The sequence below is a fragment of the Myotis lucifugus genome, unplaced genomic scaffold, assembly GCF_000147115.1.
Source record: "Myotis lucifugus unplaced genomic scaffold, Myoluc2.0 scaffold_12, whole genome shotgun sequence".
In the NCBI taxonomy this organism is placed as follows: domain Eukaryota; kingdom Metazoa; phylum Chordata; class Mammalia; order Chiroptera; family Vespertilionidae; genus Myotis; species Myotis lucifugus.
Window position 1 is genome coordinate 2,195,676 of NW_005871060.1, and position 12,971 is coordinate 2,208,646.

The following is a 12,971-nucleotide window of genomic DNA, read 5'->3' on the forward strand; positions in this document are numbered from 1 at the left end:
TTACACATTCTGTGGCTGTGACTACTAATGAGCTCGAGATAACAGATTTTCCTCCGTTAAAGCTCACTGAAACATCAAGAGTTCTGAAATAAAATGAAGAAACAAAAATTAAAAATAAATTTAAAACTAGAATATTATGGGATATTTTTACTTCCTCACATAATTCAAAACTGACCGGAAAGTCTACTTTAAAAGTCCACGCTTCAATCAGCTATTCCAGCTTTTTTCTTTCTTAGTGCCAGTTCCTACTGGACTAGCCAGAGGCAAATTCTGTAAGTGATCTAATTGTTCCTAAAAGTATTAACATAAGCAGAAACATTCAGAAATCCCTGTTATTTTTTACAATAATCCTCTCCTTATCTGAATCTTTACTTAGATAAGTCTATAGTCAACTGTGGTCTGAAAATATTAAATGGGGAATTCCAGAAATAAAAAAAAAATTGGTAAATCTTAAATTGTATGTTGTTTTGAGTAGCATGATGAATTTCTCACCATCCTGCTCTGTCATCCCTCTGCCCAGCTAATCCACGCTGTAAGTGCTCCCCGCCCTTTAGTCACTCTGCCCTCTCCATTATCAGATTGACTATCAATGTATCTCAGTGCTCGTGTTCAAGTAACCCTTACTTTATATAACAATGGCCCCAAAGTGCAAAAGTAGTGTTTCAGATATGCCAAAAGAGAAGTGGTAAAGTGCTCCCTTTAAGTGAAAGGTATGTATATAGAGGAAAAACAGATTATATATAGTGTTTTGGTACTATCCCTGGTTTTAGGCATCCACTGGGAATCTTGGAATGTATTCCCCATGGATAAGGAGAAACTACTGTGGTTTAAATAAATTAGAAAAAAATTCCTTAATCTGTAAAAATGATGAGATTTTTTTCAGGTTCAAAAAATCTAAAAAGAGATAAAATACCCTTAATTCCCATTTAGCTTATTTTCTCCATCTCTAAACATTACTATCATCACAAGATTCATTAAAGCAAATGTACGAGGTAACATTTTGTTAATCTGGCTCCTATAAAGTGCTATGCTCCAATCCTCATAAAATATTCTAAATTCCAAAAAATAATAGCCAGAAACTATGCCTTAATTACTCTGAATTAGTAGAATTTTGCTAGATTTAAAAGATTTCTTCTCTACACCTTGAATCGAGTGCCAAATATGTTAGTTAAGAGAGGTAGGATTAAACAGAATAAAGATGCCGGAGAGGAGAGATGGGAGGTATTATTTAGTGCCCGCTATGTGCCAGATGCTATCATGGACACTTTACAGACATCACCTCATTTAATCCTTACAATAACTCTTCAAGTAAGAAGTAGTTCCATAGTTCACAGATGGGGTACATGAGGCCCAGAAATGTTCATTACCTTGCTGAAAGTGGTAAAACTAGGACTCTAACAAATTTTGAACTCTTTCCATCATACTACACATGCTTGATGAAATAAAAGTTCCTAATGTGTTTCTTTTCTCAATGTGAACTTAGTATGGATTTGTACAGAGAGAGAACCACCAGGAAAGTGACTAGTAGCAAACTTCTTCAAAATTCAGGAATACTCCTATTAATAATATTTCTTGTAAAATATTCTCTTCAAAACATTTTGTGTTTAAAACAAAGCTTAGTTAAGTCCACAAGAGAATGAGAACTTAGGGTGTTTTTATCAACTTAAGTGAACTTCTGAACTATTCCAACGTAGAATGCCAAGTGTCTTACTTAAAAAAGAAAACTTAAACCTAATTGCTTATTCTGCAAAACTGAATGCCATGTTTTATTTTGTTGAAGACTAAGCACAGTTGAATCCAAAAATAATATTTCCTAGTTCTTAATTCCTCTACTTTAAAGCACATACCAGGAAGCATGTGACATGACATGGCTTTAGTTTGGGGGAAGATTATTTGATTTATAATAAAGTATGATTATTGCAGGTAATCTTATTGAGTCAGTTTTCAAGGGATCTGCAGAACAGTTTTTGTTTTACAGAAAGTTCACTCTTTCCTATGGTAGAGATGCATGCTGATGAGATTTTGTAGGCAACCAAAATAACTACACATTATCCTCTAAAACTCAGTCTAGTATAATGTGGCTGCTGTCAAATAAAACTGATCTAAGACTCCACAGACCTGGAGGCCTGGCTGGTGTTGCACAGTGGGTTGGGACATAGTCCTGTATACCAAAAGCTTTCCAGTTAGACTTTTGATCTGGGCATGTATAAAAGGTGACCAATCAATGTTCTCCCTCACTTCTCTTTCTCTCTCTCTCTCTCCCTGCTGCCCTCTAAAATCAATAAGCATATCCTCAGATGAGTGTTAAAGAAAAAAAGACTCTGCATACATGGATAGCTACCTGGTGAATCTTTTGACATGTGGACTCAATTGAAAAAATATAATCCTCACCTTCTTGATCAAGCATTGCTGTCAACAGCAGTATTAATGATTATGGCATTTATCAATCCTAACTATAAGCCATATTAAATTTACCTTCTCATTTAATTCTCACAGTAAGCCAATGAGGTAGGAAGTAGTATTATCTCAATTTTCCAAATAAGTAACCTGAAGCTTAAAAGGTAACTTGCCCAAATATTGGACTTCTCTGACTCTGTAGTCACTTCTACCACAAACTACCTTAATCCTCGGTAAGTATTTTAGGGTTTTATATTTAAATCTCTCCCACGAACAAGGGCTTAGTATCACTCCTTTAATATTTCTTATGTATAACTATAATAACATTTACTACATGCTGAGATATTTATTTGTGAACACACACACACACACACACACACACACACACACATATGCTTGCTGGGAAAAGACCTTTGTCTAAAACTATGCTACTTGCTTACTACACTCATTGATAAAACCATCTTACCCTCTAACCAAACTCAATACCTTGATTTTCTTCACCCCAAGGCTCCAGTATATGTGTTTAAAGTTTTCTGTAATTTTTCATGTTACTTCTGTTAGTATATATGGATTTCTCATCCCTATTGCTATATAACTTCTATATAATCAAGACAGTAAACCCATACTCTCAGTTATAGAGCTTTTATTACAAACAAAAATATATTAAAGCTATGTCATTTTTACTTAATTACACACAGGGTGGGGCAACAGTAGCAATGTTGAGCTGTGTGTTAAACCTAAAACCTAAAACTGCCTTCCCAATTAGTTTATGAATATTTTCCAATAAGCTTATTTAATCAACCACTCAATCATTCTATTACTAGTTAATTAAATATATATTCATAAATTACCTGCAATAGGCCAACCTAGGCTGTGCTTGGTAGTAGGGCTGCAGTAACCAATAAAGAAAACACACACACAGCATTACAATGTAACTGAAAGGAAGTCATATAAGCAATTACAATATGAGTGTGATATTAACTAAAATAGATATATGCACAGGGGTTCCAGAGAATGAGGTGGGAGACACAACTGATTCAGCCTTGCCATGGGCATCAACAAAGGTTTCCTGCAGGAATTCACCTCTGAGATGAATCCTAAAGAATGATCAGAAGTTAGGAAAAGAGATTAGAAGGGGATTCAAGAAGATGGAGCACTATTTGACAGGCTGGAAGGCAAGAAAGGCAAAGAACAGTCAAGGAACTGAAAGCCGTTAAATATACAGCAACCCAGAGTGTGAGAGTGAGAATATATGTCTTCAGGCTAAAAGGGGAATATGGGGGGAAATCCAGGATGCCATATTTAGACATGTGGAGTTAGTCTTAAGAGTTTTTAAACTAGGTAGAAATATGGTCAAAATTGTGTTTTACAAATATCACTCTTGTTGCAATGTAGAGCATGGCTTGGAAGAGTAAATTTCTACAGTAGAAAGACCAGTTAAGAGTATCTTACTGTGTTTCACATAAGAATCAAAGTAGAACTGAAAATAGTGGCAACGAGGGTGGTGTGAAAATAAAAACTGAGAGACACTTAGGACTTAGAATAAACAGACTTGGACACTTATTGGTTGTAGGTGAGGAAGAAGGAATAAAGATGACTTCATAGGTTCCATCTTGTACAAGTGGGTGGATAAACCTACACAGAAAACATAGGAAAAGAAGCAGGTTTGAACAGAAATACATGAGTTTAACTTGGGAACTTCAAGAGTAAGGTGACTATGGGAAATATAAGTGAGTTAGTAGACATCTGGATAGTGGACATTTGAATAGTGGGTTTTACGCTAAGGAAAAGATCTTGTCTGAAGATTTGAAGCTCATCAGCAAGAAAAGGAAGCAGAGAAGATGTGTTTGTGGATCAGAAATGCAATCATGGTGAAAACTGAGAGTTAAAGGACTGCAAGAAGAAGAGCCTGAGGTCACATCTGAGAAGAAACAGCCAGGCAGGTGAGAAAGTGAAGTTCATGAAATATAAGGAAGAACCTTTTGAGACAGGACCGGCCCATAGTACAGATAACACATGGTGGTCTGGGAAGATAGGCTGAGAACTAACAGCTCTTTCAAGTTCCTTTTCTATAAATTGGTTCTACATTGTTTAGAATTGCTTCTACTCTTTGCTCCATATTTAAAAAAATTTTCCCCAAGTAGATGGATAGAAGAAGCCCAAACAATCTAACATAACAAAAAGATTGTTTGAAGTGCATTTTAATATCAATTGGTACTCAATTAATTGTGATAAAACTAAATTTATTCCATTTGAGAAAATATTAAATAGTATTGTGATATGTAATTCATTAAATAAAATGTAAGAAGGCCTAATGGTCAAAGTGCTTTTATTTAATTTTTAAAGATGTATGACAATTCCAAAACAGGGGAATAGTTCAGTGCCATATGTCAGAGCTACTCTGATCTGAGAAATTTCATACTCCATGAAATATGATTGACATTTCAATCTATAGTAACCTATCTGCAAGGTATTCATTTGCTACTGACTTTATGAATATCCAATAAAAGACTGCCATTTTATGATCCATTAAAAATGGTGAAAAAATTTAATAAAATTGTGAAAGACATTTGCTGGAAGTAATAAATAATTTACCTCCAATTTGCACATACTGAAAATTAAACTGGCAACTACTCAGAAAGTTATTAAAATTAAGGTGACTTAAGATATTTTGAAATTAAGTGCTACTATTAAATACTCTGCAGAGCTTTTTAAAAGTTAGCTTTATGCATAATAAAGATTACAAGTTGAAAAATGAAGTTTCATATTTGTGAATACTTTGAAGAATTCACTTCTAGTTATAAATTTATATAAATTAATGTTTTGTCTAAAATATTTTCTTCAATATGGTTAAAAGATTTTTAAATAAAGTAATTTATTTTTGAGATATCTCAAAATATATGTATAACTAAAACAAAGATTACAGTCAGGAAGACTGCTAGTTTTCAGAAGAAAAACAAAGCTATATTCAGAGATGTACAGCACATAACAGCTATGTTGTATAGTAAATGTTTTCAGTATTACACTGAAAATAACCTCTTTTTTTAACTGATTTGTATATTTTAATAAAATACAAAAAAGGCACTTAGAAATAATCACTCAATTTTTGGTGCCTTTCATCTAAAAATGTCAAGTGTCTTAGTAATAGCAGAAGCTTCAATAATATAAAACTTAGAAGCAGATAATAAGAGGTTTTACATACATATTTAAGGATATCTTCTACCTCATCACATAGCTGTCCCTCTTTGAACACTTTTCGTTACCAAGCACTCTCTAAATAATTCTAATTGTTAGAAAGATTTCCCAATATTGAACTGAAATGTGTCTCCTTTTACCTTCCACTCTTTCTCTCTCCTTTACTTGGGGCAATAGAGAATAAGTCAAATCTATCTCTTACAAGACAGACCAGGCCTGATGTTTGCACAGAGCTGATGTGTCACTCCTGAATCCAACTCTGCCAGAATTTTAAAGTTCATCCTAATTAATATTTCCATACTCGGCAACATCTTGTTGGCCACCCATAGATTGGCTTAAATTAATTATTTCCAGAACAGAACATAATATTTAAAATAGAAATAAAATGCAGATTAGGTAAACTTATCACATTTTTATATGTAATCAGAAAGCAATACACCATGTGAAAGATAAAAGTTCCACCACTGAAGGGCAGGTACCGAAATAGAGAAACAGAGAGTGTCCTCAGCCTTAACACATCAATGTTTATATCCAAAATAAAGACATAAAGAACGTCCTGGTATCCATGATAAAAATAAGTAAATAAAAGTCTCATTCATCAGAGAAAACAGAAGAATTAAGTTGTGACTGTATTACCACCTACTAAGACAATGGAATGAGAGATTGTATAGGTGTACATACATAGGTATATTGAAAAGAAGTGTTCATGTAAGAAGCTAGGTTAAAGGCAGAATTTGTCCAACCAAGAAAGAGTAATGAAATTAATCAATTTATTCCAGGAAAATGGATTATATTAGAAACATAACAATGTGGAGGAAAATTTAAAAAAGATTCTATTATCAACTCAGGCACTAATCCCAAGTCTACCACACCATTCATCTCAATGACCCATCAGCACCAGATGATAAAAATTTTCCACATTCGCTGATATTCCTCCACTTCTTACTAAAAACACTCTGTCAAGTGTCTTCCCACAGTGCCTTTTAAGAGAACTAATACTATCAGTTTCATCTGATTTAGATATTTATTTCATATTTGCCAGAAGATTCTGGCCAACATTTTTGAAAGCACATTTAACTATACCATATGCCTCCTTAAATAATCTCTATCAAACAAACTGTAGGATAAGGCTCCGGTTCATTCTGTTCTGTTTTTCTTTCTTCACAATGTGTTTATGTATATTTACCCAATTTGCTCTGTTCTTCCTGCCAAATTACAGGTTTGAGATCTCAACTATTGCAGAGCAGCTGTGTTATTGCTGCTGTCTCACTAAACAAGGGTCAGAGAATAAACCCATCCTGAAAATACGGCTAACACCTGCACTGTACACCACGAGGCGCCTGCCCTGGAATGGGGAGGATTCAAAGGCCTTCACAGAGTCCTTTCTATTCAAACTTAAGACAGTTTGGTGCAAATGAACCATTAGCAGAAAAAAGCTTCCAAACTATCTACTGTGTTTTCTTGGTAAGACAATTTGTTTAATCGTGTGACATTTTAAAATTAAACTCTGTCCAATGAAAGAAATCGAAAAGAACAACCTCACTACTACCACCTTTACATACCTTCTGTTTAAATATTAAGAATTTGTTCAACTTATTCTAAAAATCTCTATCAAATAAAGAAATTTAATGAAAGATTTTTCTCAAAGAAAGTACTTTGAAGAACCACTTCAACAAGGCTAACTGGTGATATACCTGCATAAGAGTTGCCCAGGTGGTTTTAACTTTTGTTTACTCCATATCAATTTCCGAATGCAAATCTATGTCCTAACTACTCTGCTACATCCTTCGTTCTCATCGCCAAGTCAACAATTTCATGTTAACCCTCTTTCAACCCAAAATTCATGAGCTCTGGGTTTTCAAGAAAGAATCCTCAAACAAATGTAATTCAGGAAATATAACATAAAGATGAGAAAGGAACTGTTAGAGTAGGCTAATGAGATGAGGCACATGCCCATGGATCCAGCTCTAAGACTACACATCTGGCTTTGAGACTGTCTGTCTAAGGCTACTTCACCAGCCTGTTGTTAATTATTTAAGTGAGGGAACAGGGGGAACCATCGTCACATCTGTCACTCTCACACAGGAAAAACCTTCATTCGTTGCTGGGCCAGATGTGTTCATTTGAAATATAGACTAACTAGCTACTTAATGGGTTTGAAACCTTAGCCAAAAGATAATTAAGCAAGCATATTAAGCATCCGTCACCTTACAAGGCTAAAGTGTTTCGGCTGTGTTGATTTTAATCCAATCTCAGAAGAGAGCTACAAAAGCATCTGAAGAAAAGTCAAGGCAAAGGAAAGCTCCAAATTACTTGCAACATACTTAGTAGAAAAAATAATGATGTCCCTAAATACCTCATACACTAAGAAAATCTTCTCAAGTTTTGCCTCAGTGGCATAATGTACTTGATTTCAAAAAATAAAAAGATCAAAAGTAATGACTTTAGACTAAGCTCCTTCCCCAAACAATCTCAGTTTGCTTGTAGGTGAAATATTAGTGTCACAAGCCAAACAGAGGGTGTCATATCTGATATTTATTACGCTCTATATGATCTTTAAAAATCACATCTCATGAATGTAGCCTATCTACAAGTCACTAAAGACTACCAGCAGTCTCTATGGTAGTCTCTTCAAAAGGAGACTACGCCCAAAGGCAAATTCTAAAGAAAGCACATTCAGTGTCTGGGACAGACCAGGCATGTTGCATTTTATAATTACTTTGGAGAAGAAAGCAAGGTGTCTTCCTTAAGTAGACACTACTATTAAAAATCCAAGATAACCGAAACACAACACAAGAAAGAAACCCCAAACCTAGTTTCCCTCTTAGAATTAAAACATAAAATATTATTCCTCAGTTATTCTCGGCAAATAACAAATTGAAAAACATTCAGAAGGCACACTGGCTAATATCCGGGGGTACTGCATCCATTCTCCTAGCAGGAGGGAGAAGGGATTCCCACACAGAAAGCACAGGTTAGAAAATGTGCTGATGGTCGTTTGGTTCAGGCGAGTCAAGGGCCCTGCACTGTCCAGAGGGATGAGAGTGCCTCCACGGCGTATCCATGGCATACAGAGTGTGCTCAATTCGTATTTAATCATCTGTCTGCAATCAGCTTCATTGTCAGGCCAGGCAACCAAGAGGAAACCTGACATATATGGTAAACTCGGTGTGTCTGAACACAAAGAGCAGCGCAGAAATCACTATGCACTTGAACTGTACACAGACGTTCTAAGCAGTTTGTCAGCTTCTTTCCCTTGGTTTCTGGAAGAGGTAGGTCATCCACAAAAAAAGAACAGAAGAAACACCTGTCGCTACAGCCTACCACTTTGCAAAAGAGGCACTCTGGAAAAGGTCAATCGGCATCCTCTCCCGAGGCAGCTCTGGGCTTGGCAGGAGGCAAATAAATACAACAGACTATTCTGAGCTCCTTGTTACTCAATAAAATATAAACAGGGTTTTTTTCTTGTGCTGCGTGTTTCTATTATCTGTAGCTGTTGTTGCTTCCTAGAGCAGCAGTATTGAATTGGCACAGACCTGGTTTCATACTTTCAAGGACAGAAGGCCCTTGGTTCCTAAACTGACCAACTCTAGGATCCTGTACCTGACAGGAGTAACTCATCATTTCTCATCAGAACTATTGCCTTTGTGCATGATCTGCTGGTTTGTGGATTCAGCTTGGCCAAGAATCTTGCCAAGGCTTTAATCTAGGCCACCTGTTCTACATAAATTCTTGAGAATGAATTCCCAAGCATTGTTTTTTTTGGACTCGTATGATAAAAAAAATGCACAAAACAAAAACAGAACTTAATATTTAAAGATGTGTTGTTTTAAAGGAAGCTTGATAACAAGGGTGGGGGTGAAGAGGAGGCCACCTGGACTTGGAAACCTGTGGCTCTTTGCTCCTGGAGTCGGGGGAGGGAGGAAGAAACAGGAAGTTTTCTCACTTTGTCCTTTACCAGGATCCTCATATTGGTCTCTCTCCCTCAGCCCCCATGATCTTGCAACAATGTGCCTTACGGTCGTGAGTTTACAGGCAAAGCAAGCTCCCAAATAAATGGATATAAATATTCAAAAAAAATCCAAGATAGTTTTCTGCTTTCTTAAATGGCATTCCTTCCAAAATAGGAATCTGATCATTTTTCTCTGACCTGATATAGGCCCTGCCCCCAGCAACCAAATGCGCTCCTTTAACTGTTTATATAACTAGTAAACCAAAGTATTGGAGAAAAATGTATTCATCCTTCAGGTAACAAACATTTAGCGAATCTACTGTAGGTTAGGCATGTGTAAGGTGCTAGAGATAAGCGAGAAACAAGGCAAACAAAATCCACCCTAGCAAGAAGGAGACACAATAAGACTGTATAATTACACGAGGTGACCAAGAAGAGCTTACTAAGAAGAAGACCTCTGAATAAGACGAAGAAGGTGAGTGAGTGAACCATGAGGGGAAGAGCATTTCAAGCTGAGGGAACAGCAAGTGTAAAAGTACTGGTACGGGAGTAAGCTGACGTGGTTAAGTAATAGCAAAGAGGCCAGTGTGACCATAATGGGAAGGGCAAAAGGAAAGTGAAGTCTGAGACATAGGAGGGGCCAGATCCTGTAGAACCTTGTAAAACATTGCAGTGACTCGACTTTAACTGTGAGTGGAATGGGGAACTCATTATGGACAATTTTAAGTGCTTTAACAGGATCACTCCTGCCAAGAACAGAAGCAGAAAAACCAGTGGAGAGACTAATAAGCCAAGCAAGAGATGACAGTAGCTTGGTCTAGGATGGTATCAGTAGAGGTGGTGGGGAAGGATTGGATTCTGAACATATTTTGAAAGTAGAGCTAATGAGGTTCTTTGATGGCCTGCATGAAAGAGAAATCATTAATGAATCAAAGGTTTCTGACCTGAACCACAAAAAAGGTGGAGCTGCCAATGACTAAGACAGAAAAGACAGCCACAGGAGCAGATGGAAGAGAATGATCAGGAGGATCAATATGGAATTATAGATTTGTTAAAATAGAACCAAACATCAAGTCCATAGATTTATCACTGCTAACACAGAAGTGATTACTCAGAAAGTCGTGGAGTCTCACTGTGCACTTGGGGCTAAGCTGGCTCTAGGCAAAATGGATCTGCTTCAAATTCCAAGACACAGCCTGATACAGCCATGAGCATGTTATCAATAAAACTAGATTATTACATAACACAAAATAAATATTTTTATAGAAAGAAAATAAGTCTTGCACTCCTTCAATCAATTTAAAATAGACAGCTGATACTGCCTGAATTTACTTAGGTGACCCGAAGTGATGTTCAGTAGATATCTTGAATATTTATGCATCCACTGAAGATAAGTGCTCAAGTAAACTTCAAACTACTAACATGATTGATTCTCTTGGGTTCCATCGAGAAAAATATAATCTTCGTTATTTGAACACTAATCCAGAATTTGGGTTGGGGCCTTGTATATTTTATTGTCCTCTACTTTAGGTTCAAGATCTGTTGAAAGTGATCCTAAAAAAACAAAACTGTATCCTATTCATTATCATAAGCATATTGTATCCACTACTATTGGGCTAGGGAATATTTTAAATGTTTCCAATCATTTCCTTCTTAATAGAGAAGATATAAAAAATCATAAATGGAAATAATAAATTACTAGTAAAATTACTTGTGTATGGTCATTCAAATAAAGGTCTTCTCCCAAACTAAATATCCCTTTTTTTAACTGAAGAACATAAGAATATAGACTTTGACAGGACTGAGAAACAAATTAAAGCAAAAGTATTTCCTAGTCTGAGGTGTGCCTTATTGAGCCATTTTCATTTTTATCTTTAATCTTAATATTTAAAAACTATAGCAATTAGTCAAATTAGTCAAAATCTCACTTTGGACCGTGTGTGTGTGTGTGTGTGTGTGTGTATGTGTGTGTGTGTGTAAATTAAATACTCTGAAGTTCAAAATAATGGCTGTGGCTCTGATTTTTTTAAAGGCTCTAACAATAGTTCTCAAACCCACCCAGATAAATATTTATAGCTTTTTAATCAATAGTTAAGAAATAAGATATAACAGACTTTACTAAACTAAGAGTATAGGTGAAGTACTAATCAGAGTGGTTTGTTTAGGGTTTACTATTTCATGTTCAAACTATACAAAAAATATAATAAAACAAATAATGTATATCTGTCACCATTCCCTAATAATCGGTAGCTAAAATGTTTTTAAATGTTTTTAATGAAGTACTTACTCTCCAACTTTATTCAGACTAGGTGCAGGACAAAGCACAGAATTCCCCTCCACACTTACTGGCTTTACACCTGGAAAATAAAATGCCATAGACTTGGTAAAGGGTTTTATGAATCTCAGTTTATTAATAATATGAAAGACAAAGACAATCAGAGTTCAAGTATGGAATGTTAGATATACTAGCATGAAAAAACAGACACTCATCTATAGAAAAAGGAGAAGAAAAAAGGAATGAAAAATAGAAGTTATATATTTCATTGATACATAGTATTGATAAATTATAAATCATGACATTTTTACTTAGACTAAGTTCACATACATTTGTAGACCCTATGAAATTATCATCCCCCCCCCCCAATTTGTCAAATACCTTAGATTTTTTAAATGGTATAAATATTTAAAAGCAGAATTTAGAAATGATGGGAAAACGAAGATGAATGTCCAAAAGAGAATGAATTTATTTCAAGAGTTTAATAAAACAGTTGTGTCTATAATATAAAATCTATATTTTATAAAGCTGCATGCTTAAGTTTCCCTTGTAATTTTAATAATATGTGAGGAAATTATCTAGACTATAAATATTCACACATTACATGATCAAATGGATAATCCTAGAATGGGAATGATGAAAATACAATCTATCTCTACTTATTTATTTGAATACTTACTTTAATAAACTTAATCTTAAGTAGCCAAGTATAAAATATGTTTATAGTAAAATCAATTCAGCTATGTAATCAAAAGGAATTAGATAAAGCTAATGCTTAGGTACAGAAGACTACTGAATAAAAATAAAATCATTTGTCCTCTTCAATTTTGGGACCTACGACGAAGAGAATTTGTTAAAAAATGTTATTGTCTTGCCTTACCAAAATGATAATCTTAATAGAAAAGAAAGGAATTCATTATGACATTTATCATGCTGAGATCATCACCACTTTAATTCAACAAACACATATTGAACACTTAGTTACTCTGTGTGTAACCAAAGCTATGCTAATTGAAGTGTTTAGTACCATCAGATAAACAGCAAAATTGCAGATGAACCTCTCAAGAAATAATTCTACCAGAGTTCAGAGTTGTAGCATATGCCTTCCTGTATAAATTTTAGAAGACACTATAATCAATGAGGGAAAAATGT

At 35.1% G+C, this 12,971-nt stretch overlaps 1 protein-coding gene across 1 annotated transcript in view; it reads right to left on the reverse strand.

The window, feature by feature from the left end:
- ANTXR2 (anthrax toxin receptor 2) overlaps positions 1-12,971 on the reverse strand; it is a 135,092-nt gene that overhangs the window by 87,480 nt on the left and 34,641 nt on the right. Inside the window, exons 10-11 of the mRNA XM_006084525.3 lie at positions 11,832-11,901; positions 5-83 (exon numbers count right to left, since the gene is read on the reverse strand). Coding sequence (XP_006084587.1) covers positions 5-83; positions 11,832-11,901 — 149 coding nt within the window. The remainder of the gene's footprint in view (positions 1-4; positions 84-11,831; positions 11,902-12,971) is intronic.